Genomic DNA, 24,727 nt, shown 5'->3' with positions numbered 1-24,727 from the left:
AAGTACTATACAATTGTTTTTTATTCATATGTATTTGTTATTTGAATTCTGAATATTCTTACTGTTAAATACTTGTTTGGCTTTTTCATACTACTTGAAATAACTGGTAAGTTGGTAGTAGTAGTGTGTTAGCAGATACTTGATTCTCTGAACAGAGCTTGATGGAACTGATTCCAGTCACATACCTGATACCTGTCCTTCCTTCTCCTCCCTCCCCGGTCTTGCCAGTCTAGGAGCTTGAACTTAGGGCCTGGGCACTATCCCTGAGCTTCTTTGACTCAGGGATAACACTACCATTTGAGCCACTTCTGGCTTTTTCTGTTTTTGGGGTACCGAGAAATTGAACCTAGAGCTTCATGAATGCTGTGCAAACAGTCTACCACTTAACTACATTCCCAGCCCATATATGTTCTCTAATCTGTCTCTTCTGTGGTCAAATAGGGATGCATCATCTTGTTGGTTGCTTATTACCCTCTGCTTTCCAATAGTAAAGTAATCTTTCCTTTGACAAGGCTTCATGAAATAGCTTTACTAATGATGTTCTATTCCTGAATTTTTTGGGAGACAAAGGGAGTTGTAGTTATTTTCCTAAAAAGCAATCATTGGGCTAGGCTCAGCTCTGGGCTTGGCTCAACTGGTAGAGCACTAGCCTTGAGCAAAAGAAGCTCAGGGATAGTACCTAGCCCCTGAGTTTAAGCCCCAAGTCTGGCAAAAAAACAAATAAAGCAATGAAGCAATGCTGAATTTTTTTTTTTTTTGTAACGCTGACATTTTGTATTATAACTTTTTTTGTTTTTGTTTTTTTATTGTAATTAATAAAAGGGTTACATGATATTTGCCAGATAGAAGGTGCATTAATTCACATACAATGATACCCTTTCACATGTCTTGGTACCCATCACCCTCCCCCCCACCCACCACCCACCCCCGTATTATAACTTAAGGATCCTTAATAGGAAATGCTCTAAAATTCAAAAAGTTTTTCATTGCTGACATGATACTGTGCCCCTAAGGAAAATTCTAAACCTGACCTCATGTGGTAGGTCACAGTCTAAAATGTGGGTGTGTGGGGCACAGAAGTATAGGGACAAAGCTTGAATAAATGCAATAGTGATACTCATTAGATTATGTTAAAAATGAACTATACAGTTTATGAGTGGTAATGGGAAAGAAAAATACCAAAAAGAAAAGTACTCATTACCTGACTTACGTAAAAACTCTGTACATTATCTTTATAGTAACAATAAAAATTAAAATAAAAATGAAGGGTGCACTTAAAATAATAGTTCAGTTTGTGTGTGTCTAAACATTAAATGAGTTTCATATTAGAACTCATATTTGGGTTCCATTCTGGCCTTCTTATTTATAGTTTCAGTATTTGAGCCATTTCTCTAACCTGAAAACTAATCCCCCAGAATTTCACATAAAGGCAATCCAACCTGTACTGTCCTAGAAAATTATTATTTTATTTTTATTTTTATTTTTGGTGGGTCATGGGACTTGAACTCGGCCTGGGCGCTGTCCTTGAGTTCTTCAGCTCAAAGCTACTGCCCTACCTCTGGGCCTGAGCATTGTCCCTGAGCTTTTCAGGTCAAAGGTACTGCTCTACCCCTTGAGCCACAGTCTGACTTGCCATTTTCTATTGGTTAATTGGAGATAAGAGTCTCAAAGTCTTTAGTGCCCAGGCTAGCTTTGAACCTTGATCCTCAGATCTCAGCCTCCTGAGTAGGTAGGATAATAGGTGTGAGCCATTGTGCCTGACTAGAAAATGATTTTTTACTAAATTCTTTAATTGATTTCCTCTAAGTGCCTCAGATTAAGAAGTGTATTTTTTGGGGGGCTGGGAATTTGGCCTAGTGTGGTAGAGTGCTTGCCTTGCATGTACAAAGACTGGGATTTGATTCCACGATACTATATACATATATATATATATAGAAAAGGCCAGAAGTGGTGCCGTGGCTCAAGTGGTAATGCTGTAGTCCTGAGAGAGCCCAAGGACAAGGCTCAGGCCCTGAGTCCAAGCTGCAGAACTGCTTCCCTTGCCAAATAAATGTTTAATTAGCTAGGTGCCGGTGGCTTATTCCTGTAGTCCTGGGTACTCAGGAGACTGAGATCTGAGGATTAAAGTAAAAAGCCAGCTGGGGCACTAAAGTCCGAGAGATTTAGGGATGCTTCCAGGCCCAGAGATCAAGTCCCACGACTGACCCCCCCCCCCCCCCAAAAAAAAAAAGTTACTTTAAGAAACCGTACTTTAGTATGGTTTACATTTTAAAGAAGATTTGGAGGGTAGGCTTCTATTACACTCCTCTAATCTGCATTGTGACATATCCTTACTTTCTTTGAGGTAGTTCTCTATTGTCTTCAGTTTAATAAATACTTTTCATAGATCATGCATGTAACCTTTCTGTGTTGTTTATTAGCTGTGGATCATCAGGGAGAACTGCTGAGAAGACAGGTCTTAGTTTCAAGTCAGACCAAGTGAAGGTCAAGCAGGAGCCGGGGATGGAGGATGAAGTGTGCAGCTTCTCAGGGGCTGTGAAGCAAGAAAAGGCTGAGGATGGCAGGAGGAGTGCCTGCATGGTAAGTTTCCATGGGTCTGTCTGATGAGGTCTGCGGGAGGTCAGTTCACGAAGATTGGCTTCAGCCAGTAAGACTGAGTCTAGGTCCTGAGGATGTAGTTCTATTTGTACGCCTAATACATGCTATGCATCTCTTTTTTGGATTCATGAATTTTGGATTTTCATGAATGAAGAGTCAGCTGTAATTTAATCTGAAAAAAGTATTCATTTGAAATTGCCTTGAAAGTTGATTCTGTTGACCTTTTTTTAATTATGTAGGAATTTTATCTTGTGAATTTGTGTGTGTGTTTACTGGGAGTCAAACTGAGAGCCTCATGTGTAGTAGGCAAGCCCCCTACCCTCAAGGCACATCTCTCATCTGGTTTTTTCCCCATGTTTTTTATTAGCTCATATTAATTGTTACTGTTGCTCTAAACTTATTAGTCATCTCATCCATATTGAATCTCAGGACCTAAAAGATATTTAGGTGTTGTCCTTGACTGTGAAGATTGCTTATACGTGCCTGAGGGCATTGCCTAAGTGGTAGATTACCAGTCACATAGCTCTGACTTCAGTCCTCAGTGTGGGGGTAGAATAATAAGAGCCCAACGTTCAAAACTCCAATACTACACAGGCACACACACACAGGCACACACACACACACACACACACACACGCTTATATGAAAGAAACCGTTGATTTAAGATTGGTGATGAGACTGTTGTTTGGTTTAAGAATATTAGCCATCCTAAAGACAGGCACCAGTGGCCCATACCTGTAATCCTAGCTATTCAGGAAGCTGAAATCTTGAGGATCATTGTTCTGAGCCAGCCAGGGCAAGAAAGTTTGTTAGATTCTTTTTGTGTGTGTGTGTGTTTTTTTTTTTTTTTTGCCAGTCCTGGGCTTGGGCTCAGGGCGGGAGCACTGTCCTTGGACTTTCTCAAGGCTAGCACTCTACCACTTGAACCTCAGCAACACTTCTGGCTTTTTGCTATGTATGTGGGGTACCGAGGAATCGAACCCGGGTCTTCGTGCATGCTAGGCGAGCATTCTACCACTAGGCCAAACTCCCGGCCCCCCATTTGTTAGATTCTTTTCTCTAATTAACCACCAGAAAACAGAAGTGGCGCTGTGGCTCAAGTTGTAGAGTACTAGCCTTGACCTGAAGTGTTTAGGGACAGCACCCAGGTGCAGAGTTTAAGCCCCATTACAGACCTAAAAATAAATATGTTTTTATAAAATCTATAGTATAGACTGGTTGAAGTTTTGATTTTTGTTTGTCTTTTTTATCTAGGTATATATAGTGCATATTTTGGCATGTAAGAACCTCATGGCATTAGTATATTGGATGGCACATAAAAATCATAACGCATGTTCATATCAGAGGAAAACAGCAAAACTTATTTTGGAAAATACCCTCATAAAAATTGATGGTGAATCTGGACACTGGTGGCCTCTAATTCTAGTTGTTCAGGAGGCTGATATCTGAGGGTTGAAGATCAAAGCCAACTCAGGGATTTGAGAGACCTTCTAGATAATCAGCAAAAAGTCAAAAGTGGGTCCGGGAGAATGGCCTAGTGGTAGAGTGCTAGTCTGGCATGCACAAAGCCCTGGGTTAGATTCCAGGGTACCACATACATGCAGAAAAACCTGGAAATAGCACTGTGGCTCAAGTGGCACAAAATCTCCAAGGACAGTTCCTAGGCTGACAAAAAATTAAAAAGTCAAAAGTGTTTGGCTCCAGCCTTGAGCAAATCCCAAGCCAAGAGCATGAGGCCTTGAGTTCAAGCCCCCTTACTGCTCCCTTCCCCTCTATGTTTATTTTACATTGGCACACTCTTCCTATATTAGTAGAAAGCTAAGTGGGGTCCAGGACAGTATAGAATGTTTCTCGATTCCTATCAACAGATTTACTTACTTATTTACAGTCCTGGGGCTTGAACTAGGCTTAGGCATTGTTCTTGAGCTTTTTTGTCCAAGGTTAGTGCTGTCCCACTTGGCTTTTTCTGTGTATATGATATTAGGAATTGAACCCTGGGCTTCATGCATTCTAGACAAGCACTGTACAAGTAAGGCAAACTCCTGGCCCCTATAACAGATTATTGATTGGGAAAATACTGTGCCACAATTGGCTTTCTCTGTAGGAAAAAAATGTAACTAATTGCTAAACTTCATAGTCAGTGTAATTAATTTTTAATTTTGGGAGGGGGGGTTCAGTTGTGATGCCTGAACACTGTGTTCCTGAGACTCTTTATGATCTAGGTTTGGGCTCTACCACTGGAGTCATATCACCAACTTCCCGGTTTGAGTAGTTAATTGGAGATAGGAGTCTCAAGAGGACTTTTCTGTCCGGGCTGGTTTTGAATCTCGATCCTCAGATCTCAGCCTTCTGAGTAATAACAGGCATGAGCCACCATGCCCGGCTTAATTTTCTTATGTATAGTTGAACCCCACCATACTACAGGTATAGAAATTCTTAAATTATACATTAGAATGTCTATGTAATTTGGGGATTATTACCATTCTTCACTGTCGTATGATTTACAAAGTAAATTTTAAGTTATATTATCAGTATGGCTATTGACACAACTTTTAAATATATATACACTATGTATCATAAGGATGGAATGATTTTTTTCAAGCACTTGTCTTTCTTATCTTAGTTGAGCAGCCCCGAGAGTAGCTTGACACCACCCCTCTCAACTAACCTGCATCTTGAGAGTGAGCTGGATGCGTTAGCAAGCCTAGAAAATCATGTGAAGACTGAGCCCGCTGATGTGAATGAAAGCTGCAAACAGTCTGGGCTCAGTGGCCTAGTGAATGGGAAGTCTCCAGTTCGAAGCCTCATACACAGATCGGCAAGGATTGGAGGGGATGGCAGCAGCAAAGATGAAGACCCCAATGAGGACTGGTGTGCCGTATGCCAGAATGGAGGGGATCTGTTATGCTGTGAAAAATGTCCAAAGGTTTTTCATCTAACTTGTCATGTTCCAACACTTCTTAGCTTTCCAAGGTACCACTGGAATAATCTGTTTTGTTTATTTTCAAAAGCTAAAAATATAACAAAGCATTTTCTGAACAACCTGATAAGGCAGATAGCCTTCTGAACCACTGCATAATATTCTTATAAAAACAACCAGTTCCTCCATTTGTATTAACTTCCAGAAAAAATAGTAATAGGTTGACAAAACATCCAAAACTTAAATGGAACATTAATGCTAAAGAGTACAATCCATTGCTTTCACCTCACTTGCTTAGTATAAGCAAATCAACCTCAAAGTCTTACTGGAAAGTGATTGTGTGTACACGTACATCACACCTAACACATTGGGTATCATTCCCAGCGGTAAATTTTTAAAAATCTGTTCTCATGGTAGGACAGTCTGTGAGATTCTTTTATCTCTAATCAACCCCCAAAACAAAGGCTAAAGTGGACTTGTGGTTCAAGTAGTCCAAGGGTGATGGGAAAAGCTCAGGGATACTCCCCAGCCCTGATTTCAAGTCACCATATCTGCACAGGGAGAGAGAGAGAAGGAAAAAGAGTACTTTGTAAAAAAAGTACTTGTACTTTGTAAAAGAGTACTTTGTAAAAGAGTACTTTGTAAAAAAGTACTTGAACTCAGGGCTTATACCTGTAATCCTAGCTACACAAGAGGCTGAGATATGAGGATCAAGGTTCAAAGCCAGCCTGGGCACAAAAGGACCTGAGACTCTTTATCTTCAATTAACCTCTAGAAAACGGGAAGTAGGGCTTGGCTCAAGGGTAGGGTGGTAGCCTTGAGCTGAAGAGTTCAGGGACAGTGCCCAGGCCAAGATCAAGCCCTGTGACTCCCACCCCCCCCCCAAAAAAGAAAAGAAAAAACACCAGTACCAATACAAAGAAAATTAGTTTAAAATTTTTTAAAAAAATTACCAGTCCTGGAGCTCAGTGCTTGGACATTGTCCTTGAGCTTTCTCAAAGCTAGAGCTCTACCACTTGGGCCACAGTATCACTTCCGTCCTCTTTTTTGTATGTTTTACAAAGGAATCAAACCCAGAGTTTGTGCATGCTAGGCAAACACTCCACTGCCAGGCCACACTGGTGGCCTGAAAACTATGTTTGCTTTAATAAAAACTTAGGTTTTTTTTCTTAGTATAGAGAGTTAAAAGATAAGGAGAGCCAAGTGACATTGGGTCATACTTGTAATCCTAGCTGCTCAAGGAAAATAATGTCTAGAGTATCATGGCTTTGAAAGTTAGCCTAGTTAGAAAGGTTTGCTAGACTCATTCTCTCAAATAGCTGGGCTAGAGGCATGGTTAAAGTAGTAGTAGAATACCAGCCTAGCAAGTAAGCATGAGGCTCTTAATTCAGACCCACTCGTAAACATGCCCCCTCCCAAAAAAAGAAGGTATTTATTTTTACATGTGGTGTGCTGGCACTTAAGGTGTGTTTCTGTGTTCTGTCTTTGAGTGATTAAATAAGACTTAATTTCTAATTGGCAGGTATAATACATGACCACACAGTATAAGACAGATACTTTAGAATGTTTTAGTTTTATTCATAAAGGAAATTCATATAATGGTAATGTGGTGACAATATAGAAAGAACCTGTTTTTATCCCAAATAGAAAAATGAAAGGAAACAAACTTGCTTTCAGGGAGTTTGCGGGTCTAGCACAGGCTTTGTTACAATCCTTGACTTACAGTCACAGACTAATTGCCTGTCTTCTTGCTTAGTGGGGACTGGATATGCACATTTTGCAGAGATATTGGGAAGCCAGAAGTTGAATATGATTGTGATAATTTACAGCACAGCAAGAAGGGAAAAACTGTACAGGGTTTGAGCCCTGTGGACCAAAGGGTAAGTGTCAAATAAGCTGATTTGCTACCAGATGTTTTCTAGTTGTCTGCCTATCAGGGTTGTTGATTCTGTTTTTGTTTGTTACCCAGGCCCTTAAAATTTTTTGTTGTTGTTGTTGTTTGTTTTTTCCAGTCCTGGGCCTGAGCATTGTCTTTGGGTTTTCTTCAAGCCTAGTTTTCTGCCACTTGAGCCACAGGCATCACTTCCTGCTTTTCTGTATATATGGTACCAAGGAATTGAACCTAGGTCTTCATGCGTGCTCGGCAAGCACTCTACCACTAGGCTAAACTCTCAACACACTTTCCCTGAACTTTTTCACTCAAGGCTGGTACTCACTTTTTTTTTTTTTTTGCACCAGTCCTGTGGACTGAACTCAGTCGTTGGGCTTTCTCAAGCCTGGTGTTTTGTATGTATGTCGTACCAAGGAATCGAGCCCAAGTCTTCATGCATGCTAGGCAAGCACTCTACCACTAGGCCAAGTTCCCAGCTCAGGCCCTTAGAGTTTTACTTAACAATTTCATGATTTGATGGCATATGGTACTTCTGAAATCTAGTCCTCAGTTTGTAGCACTTACATCCAACTTTTTCAGGCTTAACATATTGGAACTAAAATCATGATCTCTTTTTCTTTTTTGGTAATGTACTCAGGACTCAAGCTAGCTCTATCACTGAATCATACTTTCAGCCCTTAAAATCTTGATTTTTTTTTTCTTTCTTTTTTTTTCGGGGGGAGGCAGGTGATGAGTCTTGAACTCAGCCTGGGTGCTGTCCCTGAGCTCTTCAGCTCAAGGCTACTGCCCTACCCTTGAGCCAAGCCCCACCTCCCAGTTTTCTAGAGATTAATTGGAGATGAGAGTCTCAGGTCCTTTTGTCCCTGAGCTGGCTCTGAACCTTGATCCTCAGATCTCAGCCTTGTGTGTTGCTAGGATTACAGACGTGAGCCGCTGCACCTGGCTTAAAATTTGGATTTTTTAATTCTCATCCCCTTCGTCCCCTCCCCCCCCCAAAAAAAACAATCCAGTAACAAAATATTCCTCATTAAATAATATCACTATTTGCCTCTACGACTCAGTTTAGAAGCCTCTTAGAAATGAGGAATCCAAGCCATTACAACCTTAAACCTCCATTGGAACTTGTCAGGTAGACTGTTTCCATAATCTATCTATCTATCTATCTTTCTTTCTTTCTTTCTTTTTTTTTTTTTTTTTTTTTTGCCAGTCCTGAGCTTGAGCTCAGAGCCTGAGCTCTGTCCTTGGACTTTCTCGAGGCTAGTGCTCTACCACTTGAGCCTCAGCATCACTTCTGACTTTTTTCTATGTATGTGGTACCAAGGAACCGAACCTGGGTCTTCATGCATGCTAGACAAGCACTCTACCACTAGGCCAAACTCCCGGCCTGTTTCCATAATTTTGTAAATGGTGTCTGTGTATCTTTTTCTGCCATTAATCCAATTTTATATAGTGAAAAATGCTATTTAGGGGGGAAAATGAAGTTGGGTGCTGCTACCCAGGAGGTTCAAAATCACGGTTTGAAGCCAGCCTCAGCTAGAAAATTCTTGAGACCTCTATCTCCATTTAACCACCAGAAAAGACAGAAGTGGAGCTGTAGTTCAAGTAGTAGAGGGCTATCCTAGATGAAAAAAGCTAAAGGACAGCATTATATTGAGTTCAAGCCACAGGCTTGGGGGGGAGGGTGCGGAGAGAGAAAAAAAAAATCACATACATGCCTTAAAACATTTTGGTTAAGTTAAAACTTAAAATGTCTTTTCCTAGCATCACGCTGTTACTGATCTGATCATAGGCTGATTTCTAAAGACAAAATGTCTTCCACCTAGTTCTTTGGCCATTACACTTGATTAAGTAGACTTGCAGTATCTTTTCTCCATTTTGAACAAATGTGATGTTGTATGAATTTACATTGGCAGACCTTGAAGTAAATAGGAAACCAGAAATGCAAAATGCATCTAGAAACTTAATAGATGTGCCAAAAAAAAAATAAAGATTTTGTAATTGGATTGAGAAGAAAGAGATGGGTTTTATATATTTTGAACCCGAGTGGAGTAATTTGAAAAAAATTGTAATGATACTTGGTTTGCTTACTTCAGAGCATTGCTCTGAGGTATAAGGAATATCCTTATTACCAGATAATTAACAAATTTTTGCACAAAGTGCTATATGTTACTGATAAAAAAAAAAATCTATGTCCTGTTGCTCTAAATAACACTTGTTACCTTAGTTACATTAGAATAAAAGCACACCTCATTTATTTCAAATAGAACAGACCATAGTTTCACATTATATGAAAGTCCAGGTGGGTTTCCTTTTATGAGTATTTGGTTACTTGATATTCAGTCTGTTGTAACATTTCACAGTGCGATTAATCTCATTGTCAAGACTTATCTTTGTAGAGGTCAGATGATACTAAATATGTCTTCCTTTTCTTTTTGGAACCAGAAATGTGAACGCCTTCTGCTTTACCTCTATTGCCATGAATTAAGTATTGAATTCCAGGAGCCTGTTCCTGTTTCGGTGAGTCATAAACCCGGATGTACTTGTTTTGGTAAAGGAGTCATCTCATGTGATAGTAGAGAATATGGGCCCAGCCTTTCTTCTGAGCTTGAGTGAAACTCGGTCTTCCTGATTAAGCTTTTCAGATTCTCTAAGACTCCACATTTTCTGATGTTCTTTAAATTTAATTTTAGTTGGCAAGTGATAATATGTTGTGATCTATGTATATATAAAAAGACTTGATCAAGTTTAGTCAATAACACATCCATCATTTCACCAATTTAACATACTTAGGATGAAATTATTAATTCTTTTTAACAGTTTTGAAATGTGTAATATGTTACTGTGGGTACCACAAGGGACAGTAGTTCTTTAGAACTTAGTTTTCCGGGGCCGGGAGTTTAGCCAAGTGGTAGAGTGCTTGCCTAGCATGCACGAAGACCTAAGTTCGATTCCTCCGTACCACATACATAGAAAAAAAAGCCAGAAATGGTGCTGAGGCTCCTGTGGTAGAACTGTAGCCTTGAGAAAGTTCAAGGATAGTGCTCAGGCCCTGAGCTCAAGCCCAGACTGGCAAAAACAAAACAAAAAAAATCAAACTTAATTTTCCAATCAAATTACAATTTACTTCTTTGATGAGCATCTTTTCTTTCCCTAACTCACCATAGGAAAAAAATTCATAAATTCCATAAATTTATGGAGGACAAGGTGACAATTTGATACATGCATTGTATTATGATTCTGACACTATTTTTACCTAATTATTCTGAAGAGTACATAAGATGTCCAATGTAAAATGTTAAGTGTAGTACCTTGGAGCATAACAAATACTGAATCAGATTTCATTAGATCTAAACAGATATGGATTCATTTGTTAAAATTACAATTTCTTGGGCTGGGGCTTCGTGTGGTGGGTCATACCTGTTACTTCCGCTAAGGTCTGTCTGAAGCTATCCAGCTAGTCTCTGTTTTTAAAAGGATTATAGGGTTTTGAGGTGGTAGAGCACCGGCCAGTTTGTGAAAGTGTCAGAAACCCAGTCCTGGGTTTGATTCCCCAGCACCACATATATAGAAAAAGGCAGCAGTGACGCTGTGACTCATGTGTGGCTGTCTGCTAGGCTTGAGCAAAAAATCTCCAAGGACAGTGCCCAGGATCAGATTTCAAGCCTCAGGACTGGCGCCCCCCTTCCCCCCCCCAAAAAAAAGTTTGCTCTAAGAGATCTTGTTGACCTGATAAGACTTTCATGAATCTTTTTTATTTTAATAAGAGAAACCTCTACAGTGTTTGGGTAGGCTTCCCTGGCAGATCACTTTTCCAGTGTACTGATTGAAGATTAGAATATAGAAATGTCCAGTAGTTACGATGTGGCACCTAGGCTCTCAGAACAGGATGGGAGCACATGTCGTAAAAGACCTCATGTGATTCATATGCTGTGCATTTTCAGACTGAAGTTAGGACAGTTCTTATCTGTCCTTTCTTACTGTTTTAGATACCAAACTACTACAAGATTATAAAGAAACCAATGGATTTATCCACCGTGAAAAAGAAGCTTCAGAAAAAACATTCCCAGCATTACCAAATCCCAGATGACTTTGTTGCTGATGTTCGTCTGATTTTCAAGAACTGTGAAAGGTTTAATGAAGTATGTTAGCTTTCAACCTAATATTGGCTTATGAGTTTTTGTTTATTTGGGGGTTTTATTTATTTTACTATGGGATTTTGTTTTGAATTTTACTTTGGTGAAAGAATTTTCTTTAAAATTTTTTTGCTTCATTTCTTTCAAATGGAAAATTTGATTTTATTTGCAGCTCCAAAAAAGGAATTTGTAAAATGTATAATTTGGAATATGTACCTAGATATAATACATTGAGAATGTATTGAATACCCTCTCCTGAGCTGTGAGTTGGGTTAGTTATGGAAAACAATCTGCAATGAAGTAAATTGATTAGATATGATATTTTGGGTACTTTTGAGAAAAGGAATTTATTTGTACCCATGTTATTGGCATTTTATTGAATGTAGAGCCTTAAAAATTGTAAATATACCTCTCTGGTAGCTCATCTTGAAAAACAACTCGGTATATAACGAGTTTTCTGGTTTCAGCAGTGTGACTTTCATTTGTTTTAGTTATATGCTTTTTGAGGATAAAGATGTGATATACACACCTCAAGAAGAAACATAATGTATGCCTCTGTCAAGAGGTTTACTTTTGTTACTTTTGTATTAATGGATGTTACCTATTACAGATAATATTCATTGTGGGAGGGAAAAAATGGAATTGGATGAGGATCTATAAAATCTTTATAAAGATGAATATTAAAGCCTTTTCTATTGCTGTTTTAGTTAAAATAAATCACATTGAATGGTGTAAAGTCTACCAGTAGCTGTCTCTGGAAGCATCTATGTAACATTTTACTATTTAAGAAAATCCTGCTGGGCACTGATGGCTCACGCCTGTAATCCTAACTGCTCAAGCTGAGATCTGAGGATCACAGTTCAAAGCCTATATGGGTAGGATAGTTCTTGAGACTCTTATCTCCAATAAACTACTAAAAGCTGGAAGTAGCCCTGTGGCTCAAGTGGTGGAGTGTTAACCTTGAGCACCAAGAGGCTCAGGGATAGCACCTGGGCCCTGATTTCAAGCTCTAGTACTGTGCCCCCCCCCCCACACACACACCATGAGGTGAAATACAGCAAATAAGCCACAAGATTAAATTAGTAAAATCTCACTAACTTCTATTTAGAGAATATAGTCCCAAGTTCTTTATGAACGTAGTTGACAATTATGAGTAGTTAATTTGTGATCATTGTATTGCCCTCCATATAAAGGTAAATTCTGGTCATTTGGTTGAAAGTTCTACGGTTTTTAGAAACAACATTTATCACTTGTTTCACAGATATTTTCTTCTTGGATACATTATTCTTGCTAAGATTGGCCTCACTTTGGAATGAGAGTTCTGGAAGCTTCACAGCAGCATTAGTAACAGGGTGTTGTGCACAAAGTTGGTCATGTTGTATGAAGTTGAGCAAGCATTTATAACAGTTTGTTCCCTCATATGGCTGACTCGTCACCAATCCTATGCCGTCTCTTAACTTTAGAAAGGATTATAATTTCCCTTTTTTTTTGACTCTGGTGTCCTTTTTAGATGATGAAAGTTGTTCAAGTTTATGCAGACACACAAGAGATTAATTTGAAGGTAAGCTTTTCAGACCATGCACACTTGGAGAAGGAATATGTACTACTGCAGGTGACGACTCGTCTCTTTTGCTTGCAGGCTGACTCAGAAGTAGCTCAGGCAGGGAAGGCAGTGGCAGTGTACTTTGAAGAGAAACTCACAGAGATCTACCCAGACAGGACCTTCGCGCCCTTGCCAGAGTTTGAGCAGGAGGAGGAGGATGGTGAGGTAACTGAGGACTCTGATGAAGACTTTATACAGCCTCGCAGAAAACGCCTGAAGTCAGATGAGAGGCCAGTACATATAAAGTAAATTGACATGGATTTAAATCGGTTGTTTTTAAAAGAAAGCAAAGCAAACAGTTGTTTTATTTAAATGTTGCTGTGGAATATCCTGCCTACAGTGCACACCTCCTAGAGGAAGCCGGCAGCTTCTACCAGTATTAGAGCGAAGCGATGGACAGGGACGAGCTTGTCAACACGGGGTGGGGGATGCTTTGCATCGTGTGAGTAAAGAGCAAAAGTGAACTGATTGGAGGGTGTTCTCTGAATACTGATCACATAGTATTAAAGTGTAGGACACTGGGTGTGTACATAAGCACACAAAGTTCATGTTGCTCACTACATTGTCTTTTTTGGACTGGAGTACAAAATTATTAAAATAGCTTCTAAGCTTTCTCCCTTTGTACACATAACAATAGGTTTTTTTAGTGGGTTTTGTACCTTAAAAAGTTCAGATTCCACTTTAATGTCCATGCAGATACGCATCAAATCATGAAAGTCTGTCCTTCCCACCCTGCTGTCCTGCTGTTGGGTCTTAGTTTTTAAACCGGCTTACCCTCAGCAGTAGTTTTGTTTTCTCCTCACGCACGACCCCTGCTTGTGCAGCCACCTCAGTGGTCTATGGAGATAACGCGGTGACTTCCCAGTAGTCATCTCCAGAGGACCATTCCACACACGGCACCTCCCACTCAGATCAGCTGACTGCAAGGCAGAGTGTTTGCTCAAAGTTAGCCTAGTTCTCTGTACATTTAAATTGGATGGAGAAGGTAACAACTGGCTCTTATCCAGTCTTCCTTCGTATATCAGCTTTCCAATAGAGCATTATTGGTAAACAGTAATCTGTCAACTACCAAATGTGTAAAATTTTCTGTAATTCACTTTGTCTTATTTGTAAATAATGAACTAAAACTGGCAGATCAGCAACATTTGCTGAGCCTGTTTTTTTAAGCTAATGTGTATTCTTACTAATGTCCCTATCAAAAAATGGGTTTGTAATATATGCTGTCTATTTCTAATGTTCATTCATATTTTGAGGTTCTATCTTATTTTAATACAGAACAGACTTCTCAGAAAATCTTCAGAAGCAGCTTATTATTGAAATATCACAATATTGAAATAAAACCCGGTGGGGTTAGATTACTCATCTGTCCACCAAGTGGGACATTTGCCTGGACTTGGGGCTTGAAAAGACCTAGAAGAGAACTGTGTAAATGCAGGATGTGAGCCACTCTCCACTGATCTGGCATTTGCTGTGAGCCCAGCCTGCCGAGCAGTGGAGGCAGACAACCAGCTTGGCTTTGGTTCATTTCTCTTTGTGATGCTCATTCAAAATGTGTGTTCTAGACTGTGTGCAGGCTTCTCTTTTGTTGGATTAAGTTTTTTTAGTCCTACTTTTATATGGATACATTAGACTATAAAGTGACCAAAATAGAAGAATTTGCCATTAGATGTTTTTCAGATGTCAGATTTGTGGCAAATAATTTGCCTTTTTAATAACTCAGCTTAAGCAGTTCAGACCATAGACTACTCAGAAAATTGACCTAATTGTCTAAGAAGTAAATTTTTTAGTGCATATTGGATCAAATAAAGTATTCTAAAGAGATTATCATACAGATTCTTTTGCTTGTTTTTCTTTTCTTAACAAGGAATAGGGTAAGTAGGAATATAATTAAGGCCTTCTAATGGTATATTTAAACAAAATTGATTACTGCCTATTTACTTTTATTCTGAATTTCTTTAACTTTTTTTCTTTCGTTATAAATTAAGACTTATCCCTCCTGCCCCCCCCCCAAAAATAAGTAAACTATTTTATTATTTTACTCCATTTTCAAATTTCTAATAGTTTTCTATGAGTGGGAGAAAGATAATTTAAAAATGCTTAAAACTATATACTTCTATATCTCTCTTACACCTGTTTCTCTGGTGATATTCATGATTCTGGTTTATAAATAGGCATAGATCTAGGAGACAGGTTTAGCAAGTGAGCTGTTGCAGTATAACTTTGTATTAATAAGCCTTTGACTTCTATTTAATATTTAGCTCCTTATATGAATTCTCTCTAAAATTCTCAGGTCATAAGTAGGTTCACCCAAGTTGGGGAAAAACAAAACTTAAGTAGAGATCTCTCAATATTTAGAGCTCTAAAAGGTAATGTGTTCCTTTTAAGATATTTTTGTGTTGGATGAGCATTTTTTGTTTCCTGTAAGATCAGTTACACCAATCAATTCAAAACTATGCTCCTATCAGGGTCCAGTAGGCTTTATCTCTATTGACAAAAGAGAATTCTTGCTGCCGAGGACTTAACTATTAAATTAATAATATCAACATGACAACATTAGAGATGTTCGGTTTAAATTTCCTAAACCTCTTTCTTGTACACTGATCCTTGTGTTTTTAAGCTGATTTGTTCAGCTTTGACATAACTGTTTAGCAAGTATAAACGTTAATTGATATTCAATTATAATGTTTTTCCTATTAATTTATGTTTTACTAGACAAACATTGAGTATCAGTTCCTGAAGGCAGTTCTTTTGATACTCTCTGACATTTGTAGTCTTTGTTAAGAACCATTATTTAAATTTGGAGAAAAGGCTACATAATAATGTTTCCTTCAAGCCTTGCAGAGTTTTTGTGTACTTTTCCCATCAGAAAACTAGACTTAACTGTTCCTCAGGCTGTTCTGCTGACATAACAAATATGGTTTTTATTGCTTGAGTTGTGAGGCATCACTTACTGGGGTGCAGGAATCAAGAGCTGCAAAGGCAGGGGTGGGTGGTAGTTGCGGGCGGGGGGTGAGTGGGGGGGAGTCTGTGCTGGGTATCACTTGGAGACCAGAAGAAGGCTAAGTGGCAGGCGAGCCCGCAGCATTGTTCTTTGTGCAACCAAGTTCTTAATGTTTTTTTTTGGGGGGGGGGTGGGCTAGTCCTAGGCTTGAGCTCAAGGCCTGAACACTGTCCTTGGACTTTCTCAAGGCCAGAGCTCTACTACTTGAGCCTCAGCACCACTTCCGCCTTTTTTTGTATGTATGTGGTACCAAGGAATCGAACCCAAGTCTTTGTGCATGCTAGGCAAGCACTCTACCGCTAGGCCAGATTCCCAGCCCCAAATTCTTTTTCTTATGTAAGGACATTTTAACTAATTTCTCGCATTTTCTTTATAAGCAGTTTGGAGATTTTTTCAAATTACTGTTTTTTTGTTTTCTTTTGTGGGTTATGGGGCTTGAACTCTGGGCCTGGGCGCTGTCCCTGAGCTCTTCAGCTCAAGACTACGATCCTCCCCTTGAGCCAGAGAACTGCTTCCAGTTTGCTGGTGGTTAATTGACGATAAGAGTTTCATGGACTTCAGTGCTGGGCTAGCTTTGGCTCAGATCTCAGCCTCTTGAGTAGCTAGGATTACAGGCATGAGCCACTGCACCCGGCTCCAGTTTGGAAATTTTTAATTAATCCAAAGGAATAATGCTTTAAAGTATATAAAGTGTAGGTTTGTCAGTTACCTCAGCTGTTCTCCTGCCATGCAATTAGTAATTAGTTATTAGTGTTAATAAGTCTTCCAATTCTGCCCTTGGAGTGTCCAGATGGGGTCTCTTCCCTTCTTCCCCTCCCCCCCCTCCAAGTTTTCACACCCATACCCAGTATCCACCCCTGCTCACATGCAGCAGCTTGAGGACAGAGAGTTCTTCCTGGCAAAAGCCAGCCGCCACCCACGCCTATTTGCATATTCAGCACTGGATCAGTGAGTAGCTTTATGGAAATCCTACCCAGCTCCCTTAACTGAAGTCCTATCATGAATTCTGAATTTCCGCCTCTGTGTGAATTTCCTGCTGAAGGTGGTAGAGGTTTCAAGGGTGTTGCAGTTGGATTGGGCATACTTTTTTCTCCCAGTTGGTTCCTCCTCAGAAGCAATAACTGCTTCTGTCTGTCGCCTAACAGCACATCAGAATCTTCTCCCGGATGGTGATTTTGTAGGAAAGTTTATATGCATATCACCAGTCTTTTTAAAAATGAAGAAATTTAAATGTATGTTGGAGGTAATGACAATATATTGTGGCATTTTATTTTAAAAATTGGGGAAAGTTGCATATTTTTTTAAAAGTAGCTGTTTGAGTAAAATAAAATTTGAAGGTACTTTTTTAGGGAAAAAATTTATATGCCACAGTTTACATGGACATTTCCAGTTTTGGCTTCTTTCACCCAGCCAGATGCATGTTTTACTTGGTCAGATGCCTTCCTGCTGTCCTAGCTTCTTATTTACTGATGTGATCCTTTATATAGTGTGATAGTATCTTAGAAACAAAATAATCTTAAAAAATAACTTTAAATGGTTATATTTGTCCTATCAAACTACCGGTTAGTCTTTTTTTTTTTTTCTAGCAAGTGATATTTAAACATTGAAAGTGGTATTTTAAATTTACTCAATTTCTATGTGAGAAGACACCAAAATGACTAAATGCTACTGCAATATTTCCATTCAATCGTGGCCTAATTTTCATTCTTTTCAAAGAAATGAATGTCTGCTCCTGAAAAAGTCGGCATTTTATTAGGTTTTAATGCAGGGAAAAATGCATACACCTCTAAAAAATATTTGTGCAGTTGGAAAGCCCATTCATTGCCCTCTGCACACGTGCACTGCACACGAAGGGTTAAGTTAGCAACCTTACCAGCTCCTTGGCTCCAGTGTCTCCTGGACTTCCTCCTGGCCGCCATTACTGCTCTGCTACTGTTTTTGCACATAGTTAACGGCCCTCCAATATGATTATGAAAGAACAAGTGCTGTTTCTGTGCTAGTGTATTCTCTAAATGATCATATTTAATTTTTAAAACAAGGTTGCAGTTTCTAATTGTTCCATTCCTGTGTTTTTTGCTGGTGTGTAATAAAACAAATTTTTTCCTTTTTCATGGTTATTTAATACATTAGCTGCCTGTAAATAATTCTCGTTATAATGCTCTGGAATGTGTTGTAGAAGTTGTAATAGATTAGTTTGAAACCTTGTTTGAGAACCACATTGTTTTGGTTATTTCTATTAAATTAGAAAATTGAAAAACTTTTCAAATGAATTTCCTTTTTTCTTCTGAGTCTTAGTAACTGATTTATTATATTTATTTATTTATTTGCCCGTTTTGGGGTTTCACCTCTGTGCCTGGGTGCTGTCCCTGAGGCTCTTTGTGCCTCAAGTTAGCACTCTACCACATGAGCCATAGTGTCACTTGTGGCTTTTTCTGAGTAGTTTATTGTAGATAACAGTTTCACAGATTTTCCTGTCCAGGATGGCTTTGAACTCAGATCTCTGTCTCCTGAGTAGCTAGGATTACAGATGTGAGCCACCTACGCTCAGCTGTTTCTAAAAATCTGAGGTAGGACAGAATTTGCCTCTGCTTTAGAGTACTTAGGATTGCGAGTTTTTTGGTAGCAATTCCCAGAGAATGCAGTTGGAACACGCAGAAAGGAACCAACCCAAACCTGTGTCAGGGCAGGAAGAGGGCTGGAAAGGGAGGCCATACAGAAGTCTGGAAACCAGTTTCAGCCCAGCCACAGCAGCAAACTAAACTACTGAGCTGGGGTAAAGATAACAAGGAGTCGGTAAAGAATCTTCAGCGCTGTGGAAAGTGGAGGATCATTCAGTAGAATCAGCTTTGGAAAGCATCCTTTCCGTCATGACAGCCAGGTGCTAGTGGCTCATACCAAATACCTGTAATCCCATTTACTTAGGAGACAGATCTAAAGACTGAAGGTCAAGGTCAGAAAAACCTGTGAGACCTCCAGCAAAAGCTGGAAATGAAGCTGTGGCTCAAGTGTAGTGTGCTAGTCTTGAGCAAAATAGCTGAGTGTGGGTCTTGAGTTCAATCCCTGCTACTGACAAACGAGGAAAAAAAAATAGACAACTATAATAAAGACTTCAGTACCCCACCTGATGTCTTCTAGGGATTTTGAGGCAGGAGAAAGGGGAAGCACAGGTGAAGTGGATTTGAAGTGAGCTGCACCAGGGGAACTGAGGAAGAGCCCCTTAGCTGGTTGGTACAAGTTCCCAACTAGGACTTTGGGCTGGGAGGGCCGCCATTTGTCTCTGATGCCAAGGCCACCTGCTTACCTGGTGAGGGCGGCAGAAGGGGAGCACTTCTCCTGGGGAAGTGGGAGGGCGCCACACTTGGGGATGACCTGAAAATCAGTGCCCCACTGCACTGCTCCTGGAGTCCCCCAGCCTTTTGTCCCTTTGGGCTCCTCTGCTGCTCTGGTACCTGGCTGGGTCACTGCCCCCTCACCCACAGCTATCCTCTGTCCCCTGCGGAGTCCTCAGAGCAGACATCTCCCTCCCCAGGTCTTCAGGATGCGGTCCTCCCATTTCCCCGATTTGAGCAGCAGCTCAGGTGGTGAATGGCACTGCCTTGCCTGAGAGGTACTGCTCAAGAGGAGCAGTTTTTAAACCAGGGTGCCAGTGACTCACACCTGATATCCTAGCTACCCTGGGAGGCTTGAGGGACCTGGGGACGGCAGTTCTTAACAATGGGGGGTGGTGGTGGCATGGAGCCCACCCCCCAAGGAATATACAACTACAACCCATCTCTGGAGCTTCATCCAGCTCTCCCCTGATGGTTCTCTTTTCCACCCCCACCCCTTCTCTCAGACTGAGCTTCCTCTGCAGGCTTCTAGGAAGCGTGCGTGCGTGCATGCGTGTGTGTGTGTGTGTGTGTGTGTGTGTGTGTGTGTGTGTGGTGTGCATGTGTATTGCAGCACATGTGTGCGTGCCCATTGTGTGCTTCTGCACGTGTGTGCATTTGCATGCACGTGTATGAATGTGTGTGCCTCCGTGTTTATGTTGTAGGTGTGTACATGTCATGGCCTGGGCGCTGTTCCTTAGCTTTTTCACTCAGGACTAGTGCTTTACTACTTGAGCCATAGCTCCACGTTTGGCTTTTGCTGGTTAATTGGAGGCAGCAGTCTCCTGAGAACTTTTTCTGGTCCAACTGGCAGTAACCTCCTTAAGACACAGGGGTTGCCACCTTGCAGAGCCTCTTCCACCAGGTGCAGACGCCTTCCGCTGACAATGGAACCCATGGGGCGCCCCCAAGCCAAGAGGGCCTTAGTTTCCCTGGAGGTGGGAACTGTGCTGGTGGCTGGGGACTTAAGTTTCTTCTGTGGTTTGTGTGGAAAGTACCCTGATCCAGGAGCATGTGTGCTCTGGCGCAGGTCTTGTTTGGTTTTATCTGTTTTTATTCCTGATCACCCAAACTTTAGTCGTAACAGCAAAAAGCAACAGCTGTGCCACAACGTGGCCAGATGAGGATGGAGGGGTTTGCCCCGGGCCGGGCCCTGCCCCGTCTCACAGTCACTGCTGCCCTGCAGGGTTCCCTCAGCCATCCACACACGGCCAGATGCAGCTGCTGCCCATGAGAAGTGCTGAAGGCCGCTCTGCACCCCACTCGTCTCTGCCGCTGCCCATTGGGTCTGGCTCTCTTGGTTGAGCTGCGCCTCCGTGATGGAGAAGAGCACACGGGTTCGGCAAGTAATCCCAGCCATCCAGCACTCAGGAGGAAAGGGAGGACTGTGATCCACAGCCAGCTGTGTGAGACCTGAAAACCAAAGCTAAAAAGGCCTTGTCTAAAACAAGAGGAAGAGGAGTGAAAGAAAGAGAGGAGCATGGATTTGGGGTGGCAAAGGTGACCCCCCTGGGACCTTCGTTTCACAGTAGCTGAGTCCTCTAGCTCCTTCTGAATGTCCTTTTTACAATTGTTTTCTGGGGGAGGGAGGTGGGGAACATAGCCTTTTCTGAGGAACACCTCAAATGTTACCGAAAATGTAGGGAATGCATTAATTCAGCGGATTGTTGAAATTTGGAAATGCAACCTGGAGCTTTGTGTTTAGTCTCAAGAGGCTGTAAATAAGATATTGTTCTAGGAGACGGGAGTTTGGCCTAGTGGTAGAGTGCTTGCCTTGCATGCATAAAGACCCGGGTTCGATTCCTTGGTACCACATACATAGGAAAAAGCCAGAAGTCATGCTGTGACTCATATTGTAGAGCTCTATCCTTGAGAAAGCCCAAGGACAGTGCTCAGGCCCTGAGTTGAAGCTCCAGGATTGGCAAATAAAAAAAGATATTGTTCTAGCTCATTATTGGAACAGCTCAGGGTGGGAAGTGTGCATGTGTAAGCTTGTCCTTTCTCTTGTTTGGCTGTCCAGCTCTGAAGAGAAGCTATCTAATCCACACACTTTATTTTGTTAATAGCAATATGGTCTTCAAACTTCGGCTTGAATGAACATTCTATAACAGGTGGCCACGTGACTTCTTTATCTAAACAATTGGCCCAGGGCTGCCATAGGCACTTGTGGTCTCTGCGGAGAGTCTTGGAAGGGGCAGGGAGTTTCAAGAGTGCAGGGGGACAGGGCCCCCGCGGCACCGTTAAGCAGAGCCCTCCTGTGAGATTCACAGGCTCCAGGCTGCTGTGTCACCAACCAAAAATTAAATTGGATGTGAGAGAACCAGAAGGAAATGGATTCGGGGATGGCGGGGAGGAGAGAGGACAGGAGGGGTGGCCAGAACAGGAAGGGATGAGAAAAGAGGGGAGGAGACAGACAGGAGAGGGGAGGGGCATAGAGAAGAGGAGAGGGGTGGAGGGGATGACAGGGCAGGAAGAGAGGAGAGGAGGAGGGGCTCAGGGGCCTCTGAGAATCTTTCTGAATGGTTTTCTGTTGTCAGCCTCCTGAGTAGCTTAGTATTACAGGTGTGAGCCACTGGCACCCAGTAAGCTTGTCATTTTGATACAAAAGTACTTTTAATTCCTGTGTGGTAACAACATCCTTTTGATGTACAATGGGATTTAGCACGGGCTTTAATGTTATTTAAGGTTTTCCCTGACAAACATAACTTTTCAGAGAGTAAAGCAGCAGCCCACAGTATGCCCCTTACGTAATTGTGTACCAATGGAGTCGTGTTAGTTCTAAGTGTACCCTGGAGTTTTGGGAGGTGCAAGGCAAGGCGGGGGCCCATATCTCTGTGCCCATTCATGCTTCTGAAATAGAGCAGTAAGATGAGCTGCGTGCAAGGGGCAATTTGTATGGGGACATCCCCCATCCCCCATCCCCCATCCTAGAAGCAAAGGGAAGGCAGATGTCCAAACAGCTTTGTGTTAAGAGTACTTAACCATTGGGCAAGGTGTGTGGCTTCGTGGTAGAGTGCTTGCCTAGCATGCACCAAGCCCTGGGTTCAATTCTTCTGTCTCACATACACAGAAAAAGCTGGAAGTGGTGCTGTAGCTCAGATGGTAGAGCACTAGCCTTGAGCAAAAGCTCAGAGACAGTGCCCAGGAGATCAATCCCCAGGACTGGCAAAACAAACAAGAAAACGATTCTGGGAATCAAACGCAGGCAGACAAGCTCTGTACTGCAGTACCGCAGTCACCATGGAGGAGGAAGCTGAAGTTCACACACTGAGGCCAGGCCGTGGGCTTGCCAGGAGCGGATGCCTCAGTGAATTTATTATCATCTACACACAAACCTGGGCTGCAGCTAGAGTTGATAAAACCAAAAAACCAAAGCCAAGTGTGTCTGGTGGTGTACATCTGCAGCTGAGGCAGGAAGATCACAGACCTTCGGGCTCCATTGAGACCTTGTTCAAATACCGTGCGTCCTCTAGGCCCAGAGCAACCGTAGCACTGGGGCACACTGAGCTTGTGGGGTGTGCAGGGACTGCCATGTGTGACCAGGCCACTGTTGGGGCCTTGACAGCAAGACTGACCTTGGACCACGCACATGAGATGATCTAAAAGTGAAAGCAGGGGGTGTCCCGCAGACACATGAACACTAGCCATGTGTGGCAAGGCTCTCGCAGGGGCCGCTGGTGAGGTGTGGGGAGCAGGCTTCCCTGGGTGGTGGATTCCGTGGACATTTGTGTTCCACAGCAGTCACAGTCCACGGAACTGCTCCAGAAAGGGAACATTGAAGCATTACCCTGGCAGGGTACCCACACTCACACTTACAATTCAGGCTCCTCATGAGAGAGCTGAGGATCACAGTTCAAAGCCAACCAAGACAGGAAAGTTTGGGGGATTTTTTTTTTGGGGGGGGGGTCATAGGGCTTGAACTCGGCCTGGGCACTGTCCCTGAGCTCTTCAGCTCAAGACTACCACCCTACCCCTGAGCCACGGAGCCCCACTTCCCGTTTTCTAGAGATTAATTGGAGGCAAGAGTCTCCAATTTGTAGTGCCCTGGCTGGCTTTGAACCCTCGGGTCTCAGCCTCCTGAGTAGCTAGGATTACAGGCGTGAGCCTTCATCTGGCAAGTTTGAGATTCTTATCTCCAGTTATCCAGCCCAAAGCCAGAAGCAGAACTCAGGTGGTAGAAGAACATTGTTGAATAAAATAAGAAAGCAAGAGCTGGGTGCCAGTGGCTCACATCTATAATCCTAGCTATTCAGGAGGCTGAGATCTGAGGATCACAGTTCAAAGCCAGCCCAAGCATTAAAGCGGTGCTGGGGCTCAAATGGTAGAGTGGTAGCCTTGAGCTGAACAGCTCAGGAACAGCACCTGGGCCAGGAGTTCAAGCTCCATGACCAGCAAAAACAAAACAAAAAGGCAAGAGCAAAAGTCCCTGAGTTCAAACCCTGGTACAAGAGCAGGGTAAATATTGGCACAGCATTTGGAAATGTTGAGGTTCCACAGAGGGCACAAGAGGAGTCATTTCCTCCTAAAAGAAAAAAATAAATCTTTCAATGATTGTATTTTTCCAACCAAAGGTAGACAAATGCTCAACTGTCTCAAAGCCTCAAATAAAACTCATCTTGAGGGCTGGGAGTTTGGCCTAGTGGTTAAAGTGCTTGCCTAGCATGCATGAAGACCCAGGTTCGATTCCTCAGTACCACATACATAGAAAAAAGCCAGAAATGGTGCTGAGGCTCAAGGGCTAGAGCTCTAGCCTTGAGAAAGTCCAAGGACAGTGCTCAGGCCCTGAGCTCAAGCCCAGGACTGGCAAAAAAAAACAAACTCATCTTGAACAAAGTGTGTAATTACTGGGGAGAGAGCCAAGTGGCTTTCTTCGCTCACCAGCAGAGGGGCCAGAGGACTTGGGCCCAGAGCGCCATGATAGCTCAGTCAAATGCACAGACCCATCTTCTCTCAAGGAACTTTGTTGATCAGATACGGCATTGGGTGGGAAGCTTCTGGAATTTACTCTGCCACAGACTATGAGTTACATGTTGGCCACCCTGTCTAGCAGTTCTTCCATATTTTTTTTTACTTGAGGCATAAGTGGGGGTTGTGCTTCAAGTGTAGAGCACCCACTTGATTGGAAAGCCAAGCCACGGCAGGAGGCTTTGACTTCCAGCTCCAATATCAGCATGGAAATATAAAAGAATCTCCAGGCAAGTATTCATGAATGC

General features: G+C 42.0%; 1 protein-coding gene across 2 annotated transcripts in view; it reads left to right on the top strand.

The window, feature by feature from the left end:
* The window catches only part of Trim33 (tripartite motif containing 33), a 66,205-nt gene extending 51,239 nt beyond the window's left edge, over positions 1–14,966 (top strand). Inside the window, exons 14-20 of one of the 2 annotated variants that reach the window (XM_090334073.1) lie at positions 2,421–2,580; positions 5,222–5,571; positions 7,275–7,398; positions 9,852–9,926; positions 11,396–11,548; positions 13,053–13,103; positions 13,182–14,966. In XM_090334073.1, coding sequence (XP_090190199.1) covers positions 2,421–2,580; positions 5,222–5,571; positions 7,275–7,398; positions 9,852–9,926; positions 11,396–11,548; positions 13,053–13,103; positions 13,182–13,394 — 1,126 coding nt within the window. In that variant the 3' untranslated portion in view covers positions 13,395–14,966. The remainder of the gene's footprint in view (positions 1–2,420; positions 2,581–5,221; positions 5,572–7,274; positions 7,399–9,851; positions 9,927–11,395; positions 11,549–13,052; positions 13,104–13,181) is intronic. The other variant, XM_090334074.1, reaches the window with a different exon arrangement.
* The last annotated feature ends 9,761 nt before the right edge of the window (positions 14,967–24,727 follow it).

The sequence above is a fragment of the Megascapheus bottae genome, chromosome 6, assembly GCF_031878675.1.
Source record: "Megascapheus bottae isolate mThoBot1 chromosome 6, mThoBot2.hap1, whole genome shotgun sequence".
Taxonomy (NCBI): domain Eukaryota; kingdom Metazoa; phylum Chordata; class Mammalia; order Rodentia; family Geomyidae; genus Megascapheus; species Megascapheus bottae.
This window is presented reverse-complemented; position numbering and strand designations above follow the sequence as displayed.